This window comes from Eptatretus burgeri, chromosome 5 (assembly GCF_056783735.1).
Source record: "Eptatretus burgeri isolate ZD-2024b chromosome 5, Ebu_testis_v1, whole genome shotgun sequence".
Classification (NCBI taxonomy): Eukaryota; Metazoa; Chordata; class Myxini; order Myxiniformes; family Myxinidae; genus Eptatretus; species Eptatretus burgeri.
The window spans coordinates 62,664,717-62,684,529 of record NC_140965.1 but is presented as its reverse complement, the minus strand read 5'-3'; the positions used below and the strand labels follow the sequence as shown (position 1 = coordinate 62,684,529).

Sequence of the window (19,813 nt, the reverse complement as noted above, 5' to 3'; positions counted from 1 at the left end):
GCCTATCAATGGGATACAAAACGTAAACTGTTCAGCCTGGTGGAGGTATGCATGATAGTGAGTGTCAATGTAGTTTTTGAAATGGAATACAAGCTTATTTAAGCTATATTTACATGTGAATAGGTGACATTTTAAAATATGCAATGCAGCTGATGACCTAACTCAGAAAATGGACAAGTAATGAAAAGGTTAAACTCTTCTTCGGAAACATTATCTAAAAATATTTTAAAAGCTCATTTACACCTGTGCATCTGAATTAAGCAAGATACAACTGTCATATTTCCTATCAAATTATCCAATCATAGTTCCTCTCAATGAGTTTAACCAACCCCTTGGGTCACATCAGGACCTGCAACTCTATTGGCTGAAACAATCTTGAGATTTAAAAAACAAACCTTGTTCGATTACACGACACACACGTACTGAATACTTGACACAATGGGTATGTTTGTAGGTTTTCATTTACTTTGAAATTTCATTGTAGGAAACACAGGAAAACACAGCCCCCCCAAAAATAAATAAATATTGTGAGTCAAAACTTCCAGTATAAGTTGGATGAGTCAAAAGTGAAATTAAATGCAACAGTTTACACGGTTGAAAATTCAACATTTAATAACGATGAAAATTCAACATCATGTGAAAACATTAAATCATATTTGTGCAATCAGCATGGACACACAAACACAAATAATAGGTTCTGTTACCAACATAGCAGGATTAACTGCCATGATTAATTGGATATATGGAATATACAACTTCCATAAATGGAAAGTGGAGGTGAGAAAATGTGGCTTGGCCAAAATATTTCAGCAGCACGATCTGGACCAAACAAGATCTTTCAATAATAATAATAAAATAATAACAGTTGAGGATGTATCAGACAATCAACTGAACTGTATGGTGATATTTTTGAAAGTCCAGCAATTTGTTGAATTGGTGTGCAGATGTTTCTGAAGAGCAATGATTCATTGAAAGAACAAGTTCTGCTTACAGCTTGGCTTTGGACAAATCATCAATGGACTCATGCAGTCATTTAATTTGCTTCAGTTGATAGAGGATGTGATGGAATAGAGTCTTCAGATCGAGAGCCGGCCAACAGAGGAACAGGTGACGTTGCTTCAATGAGAGCGGGGTTGAGAATAATAGGAAGAGGTATGGAGGGGATTCTCTCGTGCTGTGGAGGGCCTAATGATGGTAGTGGTGGTTGCAGGATGAAAGGTGACTGTGAAAGCGCTGGAGGCATTTTGATCGCTGGTGAAGGTGGTCTTACTGTTGGAACTGTACCTTGCACAGCTTGGCCTGTTGTACATGCAGGTTGAGGTTCTGGAACACATGAAAGAACCAGAGAGTTGGTGTCAAAGCCACCCAATGCTCGCCTGTTTATACATTTATCGTTTTTAAAAGACTCGTCTAATAATTAATATTTTTTATAAAGCATTGCAGTGAAGTCTGATCCAAATAATTTTAAAGCAATATATGTATTTGTATATTGTAATCATTAACAAGAGCACAAGTGAGCACAATATACGCCCGAACAAGAAGGTATATACAGAATTGTGCTACGACATGGAAAACAGCATCCTGGTTGCCATGGCAACCACTTTAGATGACGAACGTATGTCGCGACACACCGTCTCCACAGTCTGTACCTATGTACCAAATATGAAACGTGAAAGTTGAATACTTTGGGAGTTAGAGTGCGGACAGGAACGGATGGAAAACAGCATCCTGGTTGCCATGGCAACCACTTTAGATGACGAACGTATGTCACGACATACCGTCTCCACAGTCTGTGCTTATGTACCAAATATGAAACGTGAAAGTTGAAAACTTTGGGAGTTAGAGTGCGGACAGGGACAGACGGACGGACGGATGACCGGTATCACATAATACGTCCCGATATATATATATATATATATATATATATATATATATATATATATATATATATATATATATATATATATATATATATATATATATATATATATATATATATATATATATATATATATATATCGGGCGTATAAAAAATAGTGTGGTAGATAAAAACATTAGAAAGGAAAAAATAACTTGCACCAAAACGTTAACATTTTCAAGCTCACGCCGGGGGTATCGCTACAGCTCTCTGTTCTTCGAACAGGCGAGATAAAAAGGAGAACATAGCAGTATATTGGAGGAAAAAACAAAACAAAATCTACAACCAAAGCAATTAAATGAGAATTATGAAAGTCATTGACAAAATTACTGCTGTGATTTTATGTGCATCAATATTATAAGAGATATGTGGGGTGGGTAGGGAAGGGGGAGGGGGGGTGTTGCAGGAGGAGGAAAAGAGGGAGAAGACTTGCACATGGTTTGGAGGCCAACTTGGACATATGGTTTGCACAAGAAAGATCATGACTGATGGTGAGGCCCAAGAGTTTGAGAGAATGAATGAACTTCTTTAAGAGATTTGTGAAAGAAGTAGATGGGAGGGTTCGCAAGATGGCCCTTTCGGAGAGACAGAGTGATTGTGTGGGATTTGTTGAGGGTGAAAGACGTATTCCAACTGTTGGATCAGCTCCCGTTTCTATCAAATTCTGCAGAGAGGGAAGAAGCTGCTGTCTGCCTGTCTGAAGGGTGACATGCTATGGCAGAGGGTGGAGTCATCAGCAAAGATAAAAGCAGAATCTTCAAGAGAATCGTAAAAAGGCCATTGATGAAGATGAGGAACAGTGCTGTACTCAATACACTGCTGTGGGACATTCCAGTCTTGACAGGGAGAGTCGAGGAAAGGATCCCGTTGAAAGCCACACACTGACTACGAGAGTGGAGGAAGTCAGTAGGCAATGTGAGAAGGTGGTCTTAGATGCTGAGTTTGAAGAGCAAGGCAGGGTGCCAGAGCTGTATGAAATGCTCAAGATGTTTCCAAATAGACAGCTACAATATAATTTCTGATTGAGGGCCACCATTCTTTACTGGGAGAGTAGAAGTGGCATGTCCAGGGTAGAGTGACCTTGTCTAAATCTGGACTGATGGTTGAAGAAAGGAAGTATTTTATGTGAACTGCGATGATGGATTCCATGACTTTGCTTAGAATTGGAAGTAAGCTAATTGGCCTGAAGGTAAGAGAATCTGTTTTTACACCATGTTTGTGAATTGCAGTGATGTTGGCAAACTTCCAAGTAGACTGAACGTAACCGAGAGAAAATGATAGGGTTAACAGAACAGAAAGAGCACAAGCAAGAGTGGAAGAGCATTTTTTTTAGGTGAAGTGCACTGATGATGCAGTCCAGGCTTGTTGCAGAATCGGAGTCGAGGGTGACAGAAACTTGTCCACCTTCTCAGGCGAGGAAGACAGTGTCCAGGAGCAGTTGGGTATGAGAGAGTAGGGTCGGTCGAGGGAGCGAGGGTTGGGTACGCGAGATTTGTAAGCAAAGAATTGAGGCATTCTGCTTTCTCACAAGCCGAGTTGGCTATGGTGCCATTTGACGTGAAGGAAAGGAGAGAGAGGGAGAGGGGGCATACATACATCAGAGACAGACTTGACAAGGCACCACCATGTCTGAGGAAGGAGAAAGGTTTGACAATACGCCATGAGGTTGGCCAAACGTTTTTTTGGCTCTCCTGAGGATGGACACAGAATTGTTGCGACTTTTGTGGGATTAATCTGTGCATATGAGCAGGCTTTTGTGGGAAGAATTCCCAGGCAGCATTAATATCAAGGAAGCCAGAAATGGAAGACCAGCTCTGATGTGAGAGGACAGATTGCAGTCCTTGCCAGTCAGCCGAGGTGAACTTGCAGACTTCTCCAGTGCTGATGCAGCTATCTGCCAATAGCCAGAGAGATCTTTTCTCCCACAAACACGTGATCATATGAACCAATTTGAGTTGTGGAGGATCAGGATGTTTGGAGAAATCTGACCATGAATGTCACCAGAAGTTGGCCACGACTTGTCAGAAGTATACAATTAGATACTTAGACTACAAGAGGTGCACCGCACATATACAGGCTTGACCTGCATACTGCACATACACAGGGCATTGAGCTGCATGAATTTCAAAGGACCTACAAAAGGTGCTTCATTCAGTTTGAATATATTTTGCTGAAGATGGAAAAGGCATGCTGCAAATGCACAATCCATTGGGCATGATTTTGGCTGCTTAACACCAGACAATAAAGTCCATAATCACAGTATTGTATAAAATGGTGATAGGGATTTGTGAATGGAAAAAAAAACCACTTACACTTCTTCCATAGGCATAGATGATTAATTATAAAGTACTTTGCTGAAGCAACAGAAAGCTTCAAGGTAGTGCTGAGTTAAAGAATGTGGTTTCTCTCATGTCGAAGCCAAGACAGAGAATCAAAACAATTGATTGCGTGCAGAATATACACAACACCAAGAATTGCTTTGCAATACGTCTCCCTTCCGGTCCCAATGAAGAAGAAACCCTATAACCCACCGTGTTTGGATCCATTTGGCAAAATAAAAGGAAAAGTAATTTTCATTTACTGATATCTTTTGTAGACAAGAAACCAATCAGGACACCAAGGATAACAAAATGGAGATAAAAACGAGTTTGCTTTCACGCACGCTTGAGCTGATACTGCACGGACGGACGGCCAGACGGAGAGCAAACCTGTAGTCCCCTCTGGCGGGAGGGGACGATAACCCACAACCCTGACTAAAACACAATCACACCACTTTGGGACCTTATGATGAACCACAGCACGCGGGCCTGGGTCAGTGGATCACAATGTTATTGCTGAACTTACACTTCACTTAATGAAGAAGAGTGCAGTATTCACACCTGATAGCTACCAAAATTTGCTCCACATGTTACCTGGTCATGAAGGTGACACATTATTACACATATAAATCAAATGGTTGTGAATTACAAACTCTGCATAGTTGTTTCCTGTTCCAGTACTTTTAATATTCCACTATGTTATTACATGTAATTAAGCCAGGGGTGGGGAACCTCCGGCCTCCGGGCCGTATACGGCTCGCGAGACCGTTTGATCCGGCCCGCGACGCAATTCATAATATGGAATAGGCAAAGCCTAGAAGCGAATGTAGAATTCTTCTTACATTCGCTTCTGACTTTACCGATAATTATTTGTTCACAACTGTACACGCAATTTCCGGTTACTTCGACCTGGATTCGGGATCAGTGATCAAATAATGTAAATCACAATTAAAAATTATTTTTTGATGATGCGGGAGATATCTTTATTAAAATCAGTGGAGGAAATATACACCATGTCTGATATTATTTGGGTCTTTCATGTCTCTGACGATGCCTTTATCTCCCGGCATGCATCATTCCCCATGACAAAAACCGGAAACAAAAAAAAAAGCCAGAAGCAAAAAAAAAAAACGGAAGCAAAAGGGTCATAGCCAACCACACGGATTCCAAATTGCCATGGTATTGTGTTGTTGTTGTTTCCTATTCTCTCATGTGCACGCGTTAAGTATGAAGCTCACTTCATTCACTAAAAATAAACAAAAGCAACCTCAGAAATACAACACACACACAAAAAAAAAAAACTCCAGACCGATTATTTTTTCCTAAAAAAAAAAAATTAAACGGACAGCTGTCATCCGTCTGTTTCACGTTGAGGGTCAGTGAATGCAGCACGTGCGTAACGTAATGTGTGATCGCGTAATCTCATGTCATCATTTCATTCAGTATATGCAAACATGGCGACTAACAAGAAAAGAAAGGTCGATGCGGAATGTCACACTTTCCAAGAGAAATGGGCAAACGATTATTTCTTTGTGGAAGTAAAAGGCAAGCCAGTATGCCTAGTTTGTCGGGAAGCGCTCTCGGTGATGAATAAGTCCAACCTCGAGCGTCATTACAGCTCGAAACATGCTAAACTGGACGAGTTGAAAGGACAAATGCGCTTGGATAAAGTTAACGCTCTTCGGAGGAGTTTTGGTGCTCAACAAGCAGTCTTCATTTTAAGACCACAATGTGACCGAGACAACACTACGCATGCTAGTTTTGTGGTGAGTGAGCTAATCGCTAAGAAGCTGATGCCGCATTCGGAAGGAGAATTTGTGAAGGAGTAGTGCCTTGTTGCCGCTGCGGAGCTGCTCGCACTGGACAAAGTAAAATTGTTCCAAAGTGTCAGTTTGTCTCGAAGAACTGTCTCAGATCGGATTACTGAAATGGCACAAGATATTGAGGAAACACTGAAGGACACCGCAAGAGATTTCCAGTTTTTCTCTCTGGCCTGCGATGAGACAACGGACATAACAAACACCGCCCAACTAGCCATTTTGTGCGGGGGATTACAGCTGAGTTCGATACGAGCGAGGAGTTGCTGTCTTTGCAAGCCATGCATGGCACCACCAAAGGTGAGGGTTTGTTTGAGCAAGTTGTTTTGCCGATGAACAAATTCGAACTGCAGTTTGACAAGTTAAGTGGCCTGGCCACGGATGGAGCCCCAGCCATGGTTGGCGCGCAAAAGGGATTGACTGCATTGGTCAAAAAAGAAATGAGTCGTCTCGGTCTCGATCCAAGTGAGTTAGTTGTGTGCCACTGTATCATACACCAAGAGAATCTGTGTGCACAGTCCCTGAAGCTCAAAAATGTGATGACAACTGTCGTTTCCACCATAAACGTCATCAAAAGCAGAGGGCTGAACAGCCGCCAGTTCCAGGAGTTACTGAGTGAACTGGAGTCAGAGTACGGAGATCTGGTTTACCACTGTGATTGGCGGTGGCTGAGTCGCGGAAATATGCTCACACGGTTTTACTCACTGAGAGAAGAAGTGAAACAGTTCATGGAGATGAAGGGGAAACCTGTCATGGAACTGAGTGATAACAAGTGGCTGTGTGATTTGGGCTTCATGGTGGACATTACCAAGTACCTGTCAGAGCGGAACGTCAAGCTCCAAGGTCCCAACCAGCTTCTCAGCTCTCTGCAATCAAATGTGAAATCATTTGAAGCTAAACTAAAGCTGTGGCAAGTGCAACTGGAAAGGAGAAACACTGTCCACTTTCCCACTCTGCAAGAACAAAAGCCTGCTGTGACATCTGAATATGCTGCTGAGTGTGCAAAACTCCTCCAGGCATTTGGAGAGAGGTTCCAGGACATGAAAAGTAAACAAAGGGAACTGAACATATTTGCCACGCCGTTTAATGTGGAACCAGCTGATGTGCCTGACAACCTACAACACAAAATCATTGAGCTGCAAAGCAATGACGAGCTCAAAGCAAGGTACAACAACCTCCCTTTGCTCGAGTTCTACAAACTGTATGTACGTGCTGAGGATTTTCCAATTCTGAGGAGACATGCACTGAGGTTTGCATCACTGTTTGGGACGACCTACAGCTGTGAGCAGATCTTTTCAAAACTGATTCTTGCAAAGACTCGGTTCCGCTCAAGACTGACTGACCCAAACCTGCAAAACCAGCTGCGAGTAGCATCATCATCACTACCACCTGACACCAAACGCCTCGCCAAAGGGAAACAGTTCCAGCCATCGCATTAGGTGAGTCCGATATATGTGTTCAATAATTTTGCATGGCCCTCGAAGGATGTTCTAAAAATCGAAATGGCCCTTGACAGGAAAAAGGTTCCCCACCCCTAAATTAAGCAATTCATTTGCTTTCGGAAGGAGAATTTGTGAAGGAGTAGTGCCTTGTTGCCGCTGCGGAGCTGCTCGCACTGGACAAAGTAAAATTGTTCCAAAGTGTCAGTTTGTCTCGAAGAACTGTTGCTGCTGTCGGCAGATGATGCTCCTGTCGGCAGAGGCTATGATAAAGTATTGAGTTTCTCAATAAAACGATGAGTCATACCCATCAGTCCAAAATTACACTGTGTTCAGTACCCTCTACCACCTTTTCCCATGTACTTATATTCACAATACCTTGATCAATGGAGGTAGATACAGAGGACAATGCATATTCAGTTGCTATCCCAGGAGATCCAGTTTTGGACTCAGAGCCAACCAAGTCAGATGCAGCTTGTGAAATTGCCGATTGGCTCGTAACTCCATCCACTGGACTTGCTGTACTAGATGGAGTTTGTACTTGTGAATCTGAAAAAGGAAAGGCCGATTCAAGGATTTACAGCTGCGTATCGGATCCATCACATCACTAGACAAAAACAATTAGATTTATGGCAAAGAAGTCCACCACAGGGGGAGTATTTACAGATAACAATGCCAAATTTCAGTGTCCTTCTGTTATAAGAACATGCTGCACAAAATAAACATGTTAGGTGGAGAAGGGAGGGGGTATGAGAGGAGGTAAGTGAGGAGAGGGGGAGGGAAGGCAGCATGAAGTGAGGGAAGGGAAGGGTGATAAAACGCATCCAAACAGCAACATTTTCTTTTTAACCACCAGGTTCTACATAAAACCAGGTGAGACCATTTAAAACCCACGCGTACCCTGAACAGAAGAGGGAGGGGAGGATGGGGGTTGGAGAGGGAGGATGGGGGTTGGAGAGAGAGGAAGGGGAGATGGTGGGGAAGAAAGGAAGGGAGAGTGGTGGGAGGGAGAGAGAATGGGAGAGGGGAGGGGTTGGAGAGTGGTGGGAGGGAGAGAGGGTTGGAGAGAGAGAGGTCGAGCGGTGGGAGCGAGAGAGAGAGAGAGAGGGAGAGGGCGAGAGAGAGGGAGAGGGAGGGGAGAGGGAGAGAGTTATTTTCGCCCTCATTTCCATTTTTGTTCCACTGCTGTTTCTTCCCCGTTTCCCCTTGCTTTTCTTTCAACCTCCAATTCTTTCCCTCATCCATTCTTATTCCAAGTGTCTCGACTCTGTCTTGTGTCTTTCTACTTTGCTGTTGGTGTGTTTCCCCACTTTCCACTGTTCTTTCTGTTCTGTGACCTTGGTCTTCCATGAGTCTAAGTTTTGTAAACAAATATAAAATCACGACATCAGTGGCACCGTTGTCCCCATGCAAGGATTGATGCTAACCTGCAGCCATGTAATGCATGACAATGACAACATGGTAACAACTGAATGATCGTGACACTCAATTTTTAACATTGATTACAGGAGATGGTGTTGAAAAGTGGAATTACTACTGTTGGACAATCTGATTATAAATTATCATGTTTTTTTTGTTCGATTGAGAAAAACCGATGTCTGACTTGTATCACAATTCCCAATGCCACTTGATCCACTTTCATTCCCAGCTTTAACATTCAAACTACAAGCAATGGCTTTATTGTGGAAATATCACCCGACGAGCTTAAAATCCCACACAAATGAGCAGATAAACTACCAACCTGGAATGACGGGCTGCCGAAAAAGATCTTCTCGCAGCCCAGGTAGAAAGCAGTCGATCCGTTCCCAAGTGACCTCCCAGAGTTGAGAATAGCCAGTTCGTGTCTCTGCATTCTGGAAGATTCCTGCAGTGTCCATGACCAGCAGCATGTTCTTCAGAGATTCTGGAATGGCCTCAAGCTGCACAAATATAAAGGGTAGCAGAGAGATAACTGCAGTCAGTAATGTGGTACAAGTTAAATCAGCAGCGAATAAACAAATGTTGCCAGAAATGGCTACACTTAAATGCATCATGCTCACCTCCCACAGACTATACAATTCACAACAGATGTGCGGTTGTCCCCCATTGTACTGAGGACCCTCTCACACACACACACACACACACACACACACACACACACACACACACACACACACACACACACACACACACACACACACACACACACACACCTTCAGCAGTAAACACCAAATAATCCTACAATTAAACATAAATGGCATTCAAAACAAGGCTACAGAACTACAAAGCATCCTGAAGGCACAATATCGACATGGCACCGATTCAAGAATCCAAAGTTATTGTAACCCCAACTTTCACACCGATTCTCAAAGCATACTAAACTCAGACTCAGCAGACCCAATAAGAGAGGGGGTGGTAGTATCCTCACCCGCATACACAAAAACAACTCGCAACACAAAACAATTCAAACAATATGATGATATTACTGAACTTTTGTCCATTCAAATCAAAATACGCAAAACCCACCACAACATAATCAACCTCTTTGTAGCACCTCCAAACTTTTGTCCACAAGCATTCCCAACCCTCCTTCAAAAACTTACAAAACATACACTGACTCATACTTGTTGGTGACCTCAATGCTGAAGACCCTTCTCGGCTCTCTTCCCAAATACCCGATATGAGAGGCCCCCTCATCTTGGAACAGTTCGATGAACTGGTTATTCAAAACAATCACAACTCTCCTACAAGATTTTCCCAAAGATAAAAGGACAACCACATTCCTCCCCCAACCGAACACTACGCACCCCACTATTCGCCACCATCACTTCGTGGAAAACAGTTCACCACTTAACTCCAACCATTTCTCCCCATCCTCATCACACTTCAACATGCCAACAAACCTCAATCCACCCGGACAAAAAAAAAAAACACCAGTGACAAAAACATCCAACTGGCCACTATTAACAGCACAAATATAACACAATCTCTTTACTTCTGACATAAAATATTTCAACTCCATTTATAAATCAGGAGGCCATTTCAACAGCAAAAGAATAAACGAGCAACATAATATCCCCAGTGGACATGTAAACGACTTCAACCCCAAATTTCAGCCCCCAAATTAACAAACTGATTGAAAGAAAAACTAAAACAGAGTAACCCCCAAACACCAGCATACACAGGTAACATCCACACATGAAACAATACGATCACTAACCTGATAAACATTCAAAGGAACAAAAGTGGGAAGAGTTGAAAAATAAATTTCAATATAAAATGCTGACGTTTTAAAGTCTACCAACCCACCCCCCCCCCCCAAAAAGCAAGTACTACCTTATGCTGAGGGTACAATTCCAAACAATAAAGAGCTATTTAATCACAATGCTGTGGATAGAGGCCTTGTAACTATCCTGACCTATGAATCTTTATTCCCTCCATTAATCCCTCTGAAGCCAACTCTTTCACTTGCTGGTTTGTGTTTCCTCCCCTCCTCCATTCCTTTTCTGTTCGTTTTTTCCCTTGCTGGTTGTGCCCGATTGTTGCCCATGTTGTCAAATGAACTTGCTCTTCCATGAGCCTTGCACTTTTGGTTAAAAAAAACAACAAAAAATATCACCTCCAGACTCAGGAATTCCAAAAATATTTCATAGCTCACCTTTACTCTCACATATTCAACAACACCCTTCTTCCTTCCCCTAAAAAGCACGTCCAAAAACCATTCACAATCACCGAACCGCCTCCTCAATGCAAAACTACCCGCCTGAACAAGTGCTCCTCCTGACACAACACAGAATCAACTCCCTGTAGAGAAATGAGGGTGCACCTCGCCAGATTGTGCTGTGGTCACCACTCATCCCTCCAACACAATTTATACAGGATTCACACTGAAAAAGTAACTCGCTATAAACACACTGCAACACTGCTCTACACACCATAGCCTATCTACTCTCCACATGCCTTGCATTCACCCTAACCCATACAAACTATCCTTCAACAATACTTCAACAAAATATATCTCGGAGCAATCGGTTGACGTTGCCGGATACCTTAGGTCCATCGGCTTCGCAATCATGTGATGAGGAGGCCACAACAACACCAAGGTAATGTAACAAAACATTGACATCACAAAGTAATTAAACTTGACATTGTCTTGGAGAGGTACAAAACATTTGAGGAGAGGTACAAAAGAGAGTCAAAACATTCGATTTCCCTTTTCAAAAACTTTCAGAGCCAAAACCGTGAGTTCTATTCCAATACAAACATGAAACTCACCAACTCCTGGTAAAAATGTGAGATACAAAATAGAGGTTTGCGGCATTTAACGATTCTTTTTGCTTCACTATTTTGACGAGTAAAGATGCATTCCAGTAATCAGAGAACTGTCACTTACCAGCAGGTCACTGCTGTTAGCATGTATGTACTTGTCCATGAAATCCAGGATGGTAAGCCAAAGGGCAGTGAATGTTGAAAGGGAAAGCAGGGGTGACAAGTGTTGGAGGAACACCTACAAGGGCAGAGGAAGGCAATCATTTAAATAATTCAAAACAAATGAGGGGTGTTATAAAGATCCTCAAAACTAAAATCCACAAGAGTTACATATATAAAACACACACACACACACACACACACACACACACACACACACACACACACACACACACACACACACACATACACACACACACACACACACACACACACACACACACACACACACACACACACACACACACACACACACCCATCTCCTGCTACGCGGGTGGATGGGCTAACGAGAAATAATCTCAAAATGCAAAGCCTGTTCACATCCACTTTGTACTTGGATAAACTTGATAAAAACAAGTTTAAAAAAGAAAAGAAGAACCCCCCTCCCCCAATTTATTAATTATTGTTCTCCATTTTCTCAAAATAAATGTTTGTTTAAATTTGATGATGAATGCTCAAATAGTAAAAAAAAACAAAAAAAAAAACAGTCACGGCCAAGACAGACAGACAGACAGGCACAGGAACGCATGCGCATGTGATTACAAAACCTCATCTCCCGCTGCGTGGGTGGACGGGCTAATGAACAATAATGGCTAAAATAGTTGTACACCTAAAGTAGGAACTTTAGTAACTTGTAAGTGATTGACTGTTTTTTTTTTCCACTGCTCAGATCATCAACTGGGATGCCTTCTTCAAAAAAGGTTTAGTCCAGAACCTTTCCAAACTTTGGGTCCACAATGTCAGTCAGGGGTCCACGCATCAGTGAATCTACAACCTCAGCTGAGTCAACACAGTCACTCAATCTCTCACTTTCAAACTTTGGTATTTAGCTTTACCTACAGATATCAACTTTTCTCCTTTACATTACCTTTATAGCAAGGCAGGAGAAATAGGTGGATGTTGATGATATACCTTTTATCAAGTCAGTTATTGCAAACCAGTCAACCCTTACTCATTCTCAGCCTTCCACTTGCCTTGCACAACAGTGTTGAGACTCTCATACGTGTCTCCTCCATGCCAGCTGGGTCTGCTGGGCTAATATTCTCAAGGAGTTTGGTGAGCAGAGGAAATAAGACCTAAACACAATCACAACAGAAAACAGTTATCCTCACAGCATCATTTATTGTCATGTGAGATTTAAACTATGTTCAAATTTTTTTGTGCCAAATGGAAAGCAGTGATTAAAATAAAAAAATATTGTAAATTATACGGATGGTTAAGCAACTGTTCAGATGGATGAATAATTAAAGGATGCAGTTTTGATACGACATTAAATAGGTTCAGAACCGCAAGAAAGCCTTAAACAAAAAGGCACGCAAGCAAGATCTGTGGCAAACCCACTTTGTTAAAGCATGCCTCCCACTCAAGGGCTGAGAGTGTCTGCAGATCGTGTACAAGCAAGGCACGCTGCAAGTACGTGAGTGCCTGCATTCGCACCTGGCGCCGAGCATCAGAGCAGAGCCTTGCCATGCCTGCAAAACACAATAATGATAAGTTAGGAGTTCATTATGCCCCACCTTTCGAGGAGTAAAATCAAGTAAAGGAACCACCAATTGTAAACCCTTTGCAAGTGGTCGGCGTCCCTTATCTGTCCATGAACGGAATCTTTATCTGGATAATTTAGTGTGCCTGCTCCAAGCTGACAAGTGCTAAAATAATAAAACAATTAACCTCAGGTGGTTTTGCGCTGCACGCGCGGATCCAATGGAACACAAGCAAGTTTAGTGTTGATCGTTTGCAGTCAAGCCTACATGTGTGATTACACCAATAGTATACATATTTTAGGAACTACTTTTGCAAAGAACGGAGGAGGGAGTGTGAGAAGTCATTCATGCCATGTTCTGTTGATATCCGTACACCACAAGACTTTGTTTTCAACCACACTAATCTGTCGTGCAGGACTGCGGTCATTTCGAAAAATGCAAATGTTCTTCATGCAGCACATTGTGTGAAACTCCCCTTTTGCATCGATATTTCACAATAAAAGAAATAAGCTATATTGGGCCCAAGCAAATATTACAAACGGAAACGATGGTGGATGATCGGGTGGGGAAGAAAAGCAAGTCAGGTGGTTGGAAGGGAAGGGGAAGACAATTGAATCAATCTCTCCTTGCAGTCCTTAGATTACAAAAGACAACATCCCAAAAGAAGAAGTTGAATTTTAAACAAAAGTCTTGGATACATGTTTCTGCCTCAAACGACATGAAGAAAAAAAAAGCAAGATACTTATCTTTGAGCTACAGCTAGAGATGTGACAAGTGCCAATGGTGTAAATATACATTTTGAAGAACGGGTGATTTTGTGGGCTCCGATTCACATTTCCAAGCCAGGTTATTTAACTGTTTGCTTTGATGGACAGTTTGATGGATAGTTTGGGTGCCAGCTGGTGTTTGTTTACATTCACAGTCGTATTTGATGAAATGTAAATGAAAACTGGGAATTGAAATAGAATATTAAATTTGGTAATTAATTTAAGCCACATGTTAAATGGCCATAAAATAAAATGAAACATTCAAAATGAATTACAAAATTGAATTTATGCCTTAAAAAAAATTAACTCACTCCAGAATATGCAACGAAGACCCTACTCAAACTATAATGGACAAAAAGAAATGTTCGGCATTAGATATTAGGTACAAACAATTGTAAGAAATTTTGTACAAAACTCATTTGTAAAGGTGGAACTTTTCAGAATATCAATGAAAAGGTCAAAAATAGTTTGTGTCACTATTAAATCTCATCTCATCGAAGTAAACAAAAGAAAAGTAGAAATAGAAAAAAAAATCGGATTAACCTGGAAAAGGATCACCTTTTTGAAGATCATCGAATGCCAAGATAATTTTGCAGGTCTTTTGTAAAAGTTAAGTGAAAACTATTTTTTTTTGAAAACATTGAACAATGAAAACCATGAACTACTTTTGAAAGAATAATGTGGCCAATACATTTTATTTAAAGTCAACAATATCAAAAGGAGGTGTTTGAAGAGTGCAGGAGGTAAACTACCTTGCAAAAGGGGACACCAGCAGTTTGCCCACAGCGTGGAGGCATCAGCTTTCACGACTGAATCAGGACTTTCCTGCTTCCCCTGTTCCTGAGCCCAGGACGTGTAGATGCCAGCAGCACGTGTATGCAGCGTGTGCAGCAGATCCAGCAGCTGCAAAACAATGTTGACTGATTAAATTACAAGTGTTTCAAAAAAAAGAAAAAAGAGGAGCTATGACGTCATCAAGGCTTTTGATGCCGTTCACCACGGTCACAATTTAAATAATGTTGGGTGTTCTGGTTAAGCTTTTTACTTTTTTGCTGAAAATAGCTTTTGAAAGCTGTATATGGTCCTGCCATATTAATTTTGTCAAATGTTGTTCAGACTATATGGTACTTTTGTATTATTAAGATGATATTGTTGTGGAAATGACTTCTCGTGGTTAACATTGATTAGCATAGTTTAGTTATTTCCCATTGTGAATTTCATAAAATAAGCGAGGTGATGTAGTTGTGATATTAGATATGCGTCACCAAAAAACTACTATGAATTTGCAATTGGTCGCTGTCTCTAACACCAATACAAATTTTTATTACGGACCTGAGGCATTAATAAGCCACATGCACTACCGGTCAGAAGTTTTAGAACACCCCAATTTTTCAAGTTTTTACTGAAATTTAAGCAGTTCAAGTCCAGTGAATAACCTGAAATGGTACAAAGCTAAGTGGGAAACTGCCAGAGGTTAAAAAAAAAAGAAGTTTCGGTTACCAAAAACTGAAAAATAATGTACATTTCAGAGTTGGTTAGAAAAGGCCCTTTTCAGGGAACAAGTAATGGGTTAGCAACTGCAGCTGTTTTGCAGCAATGGAAGTAAATTAAGCCTTGAAAGTTGATGCAAACAATTCCGACAGGTGTCCCAACTTTTGTTGATTATTGACAAACCCTCTGTATAAAATCAGTGTTGGAACAGACTGTGTTGCTACACCCTCTGAAGCATCATTTGGACAATATTGTATTGCAGGAAGTAGTATATTGCAATCATAACGGCGAGAAAAAGACAATCAACAAAGGAAGACAGACAGACCATTATAACCCTTAAAAGTGTAGGTCTTTCCTTTTGAGAAATTGCAAAGAAGCCAAGGTGTCAGTGAGTACAGTTTCCTACACCATCAAAAAGCACTTGGAAACTGGAGGGAACTCTGACAGGAAGAGGTCTGGCAGACCCAAAGCCACAACACAATCATAACACAAGTTTCTGAGAGTCAACAGCTTGCATGATAGGTGGCTCACAGGACAGCAGCTTCAAGCACAGCTTAACACTGTTCGAAGTGAAGTACAGGCATTTTAGCAGAAATATTTGGTCAACCTCCCACAAATTGCAACAAAAGCAAACTCAACAGATTTTGATTCCTGGATATATCCTCAGTGACAGAAAACAAGTCCTAAGGGATCCTCCGGGGGGAAAGTCCTGAAATCATGGAAATCCAATATGGCCGCCACCCGGCTTCGGGGAAAATGAGAAAATTGTAAAGATTGATATTTTAACATGTAAATATATGTTTTTCTCCATTATAATTGTTTCTAGTTATGGTCAGTATATTGATATACAAGAATAATTATAAAAAAGTGAAAAGTATTGAGGGTAAAATAAAAAATTATAGCTTTTTTGTCCAAAAATGTTAATTTTTTGTCCCGAAATTTTTTTTTTTTACCTGATACTGATTTTGGCTGCTGGACAAAAAAAAAGAAACGTTGAAGACACAAGATGAAATCAAGTCTATGGCAATAAAATATAATTATGTAAATCATTGAAACATGACAAAATTCACAATTCCACTCGGGGCAATCACATCTGCCTGACGAAGGTTTCGAAATGAAAATGAAAATTCGCATTAAACTCAGAAACTACATCCATTATAAACTTACTATACATGTTGAGAAAAATCAAGAGTATTAAAGTTAGAACTCGACAATGTCGTCATCATCCTCATCATTGTCACATGGAGTGTTTGTGCAGCCAGAGCCCCTGCAGTTTCCACAAGCTGAAGTGCACTCAATGTTGTGCTTCTTGTATGTGCATCTCATGGTGCTACATTCAGCCTGGCAGTTGCACCTCATGACACGTAACATCTTTTCAGGAGCTGGAGCTATTGATGTCTGAAGTGGCACAAAACCCACGTCACACTTCTGCCAATCCCAGTCTGTGGAAGAAGTATGCAAGTCTGACGTCTTGAAACAAATCAAAGACCACGTTCAGAAGCATGTTGAGTCTGCAAAGATATCTTCTAGAACTCCAGCGCTCTGCGTTCAGTATATGGACACGCAAGACTTTCTAAGAAAATACATCCGGGCAGAGCGCACTGGGAACTGGGCACTACATCTACAGGCCATTCAAGAAATGCTGCCTTACCTGGCAGCCTCGGGCCACAACCTGTATGCCAAATCTGCGAGGGTGTATCTGCAGCACATGTCCAACCTCAAACCTCAACATCCCAATGTCCAACAACGTTTTGATGAGGGGGTTCCATGTGGTTCGATGAAGTGATCGCCTGTGGGCAGGTCTTTCATCTGACCTGATCATCGAACAAGTTCTGATGAGAAGTTTGAAGACCAGCGGGGAGTTCACACGAGGGCGAGGAATGACAGAGCAACAACGGCTGGTATGGCTACTATCAATGCCTGCCTGTGCAGAAATAAACCAGGCAATGCAGCAGCTCACAGGTGTGAACTTCAACACTAGAGAGCAGAAGAAGGACATGACCAAGGCAAGACAATCTTGTGACTGGAAGGACACACTATTAGCTCTTCAGTATTTACAGGAACGGAATCCATTCAGTAGTGATCCACGTCTGAAGAACATTGCCACTGGAGTTCATGCACACCCCACCGTCAACGTCAATACAGCACATGCTGTAGGAGCCAAAATATTGAAATCTATGGATGGGAAAACACCTGCCGAGTACACATTTAAGAGGAAAGACCAAGTTGTCACCCTCGGCATGAAGTCATCTGTCAAGATTGATGGAGAGCAAGTCCAGGTTGACCCACAACTCCTCTTCCAGAGACTGATCACTGTTGCACAGAAAGCAGAAGAACTGGAGTCGGCCTTCAAATATGAACTGTGCAGCTATCCACCAGCCCTCTTTGATTCCTCTCTTCAGCTCCGAGAAGCACACAAGCCAGTCTTTGCTGATGCCATCTGGGATCTTCTTGGATCCGATGTCCCAGCCAATATCCCCAACGATGGGCAACAGTATGTTTTGGATGGCGGGGCACTTGTTCAACGCATTCCATGGTCTCGTGGATCTACATACAGAGACATATGCCACGAGTACACTGATTATGTAACAAAGAAGTACGGAGATGCCATAGTCATGTTTGATGGTTATGAGAGTCCCAACACGAAGGACATGACACACCAGAGACGGTCTAAAGGGAATGCTGGCACTACTGTGACATTTACAGCTGACATGTGTCTCACAATGAAGAAGGAACAGTTTCTTGCCAATAGGCAGAATAAACAGCGATTCATTTTTATGTTGAGTGAAGAGCTTCAGAAGAAGAACTGTGAGACACACCATGCCTCAGGGGATGCTGATCTGATTGTACTGAAGGCCGTGCAGTCTGCTACTGTCACCAACACTGTGTTAGTTGGTGATGACACAGACCTCCTCGTCCTCCTATGCTACCATGCAAGCTTAGAATCCCATGACCTCTTCTTTTGTTCTGAGCCAAAGAAGAATACGAAGAAGCCTCGCATCTGGAACATCAAGGCTACAAAGAAAATGATTGGTACAGACATATGCAAACACATACTGTTTCTACATGCAGTTATTGGGTGCGACACGACATCTCGTCATGGGATTGGAAAAGGGAGCTTCCCTCAAAAAGTTCAAAGCAAACAACACATTGCGTGAGCAGGCCAAGGTTTTTTGATACATATCAGGCTTCCGTATGTGATGTGGCAGATGCAGGAGAGAAAACATTGGTGATAATGTACAACGGAAAGTCAACTGACACCCTGGACACCCTCCGGTATCAGCGTACTGGGACAAGGTGGCTTGGAGCTTCTCTCACGTGCAACCACAGACGTTACCACCAACATCAACAGCAGCAAAGTATCACAGCCTGCACGTGTATCTGCAAGTCCAAGAATGGAAGGGATGTGCAGATGAACTTCTTCCGACAGACTGGGGTTGGCAGAAGTGTGACGAGGGTTTTGTGCCACTTCAGACATCAATAGCTCCAGCTCCTGAAAAGATGTTACGTCTCATTAGCACCATGAGATGCACATGCAAGAAGCACAACATGGAGTGCACTCCAGCTTGTGGAAACTGCAGGGGCTCTGGCTGCACAAACACTCCATGTGACAATGATGAGGATGATGACGACATTGTCGAGTTCTAACTTTAATACGCTTGATTTTTCTCAACATGTATAGTAAGTTTATAATGGATGTAGTTTCTGAGTTTAATGCGAATTTTCATTTTTATTTCGAAACCTTCGTCAGGCAGATGTGATTGCCCTGAGTGGAATTGTGAATTTTGTCATGTTTCAATGATTTACATAATTATATTGTATTGCCATATACTTGATTTCATCTTGTGTCTTCAACATTTCTTATTTTTTTTGGTCCAGGAGCCAAAATCAGTATCAGGTAATTTTTTTTTTCGGGACAAAAAATTGACATTTTTGGACAAAAAAACTATAATTTTTTATTTTACCCTCAATACATTTCACTTTTTTATAATTATTCTTGTATATCAATATACTGACCATAACTAGAAACAATTAGAATGCAGAAAAACAGATATTTACATTTTAAAATATCAATCTTTACAATTTTCTCATTTTCCCCGAAGCAGGGTGGC

General features: G+C 41.6%; 1 protein-coding gene across 11 annotated transcripts in view; it reads right to left on the bottom strand.

Annotated features, from left to right (window-relative positions):
* Positions 1 to 443: 443 nt before the first annotated feature.
* The window catches only part of GBF1 (golgi brefeldin A resistant guanine nucleotide exchange factor 1), a 432,716-nt gene continuing 413,346 nt past the window's right edge, over positions 444 to 19,813 (bottom strand). For all 11 annotated transcript variants that reach the window (XM_085882025.1, XM_085882027.1, XM_085882026.1 and 8 more), the window contains 7 exons: positions 14,963 to 15,113; positions 13,301 to 13,431; positions 12,934 to 13,035; positions 11,865 to 11,978; positions 9,234 to 9,411; positions 7,871 to 8,041; positions 444 to 1,323 (listed from right to left, as the gene is read on the bottom strand). In XM_085882025.1, coding sequence (XP_085738151.1) covers positions 1,034 to 1,323; positions 7,871 to 8,041; positions 9,234 to 9,411; positions 11,865 to 11,978; positions 12,934 to 13,035; positions 13,301 to 13,431; positions 14,963 to 15,113 — 1,137 coding nt within the window. In that variant the 3' untranslated portion in view covers positions 444 to 1,033. The remainder of the gene's footprint in view (positions 1,324 to 7,870; positions 8,042 to 9,233; positions 9,412 to 11,864; positions 11,979 to 12,933; positions 13,036 to 13,300; positions 13,432 to 14,962; positions 15,114 to 19,813) is intronic.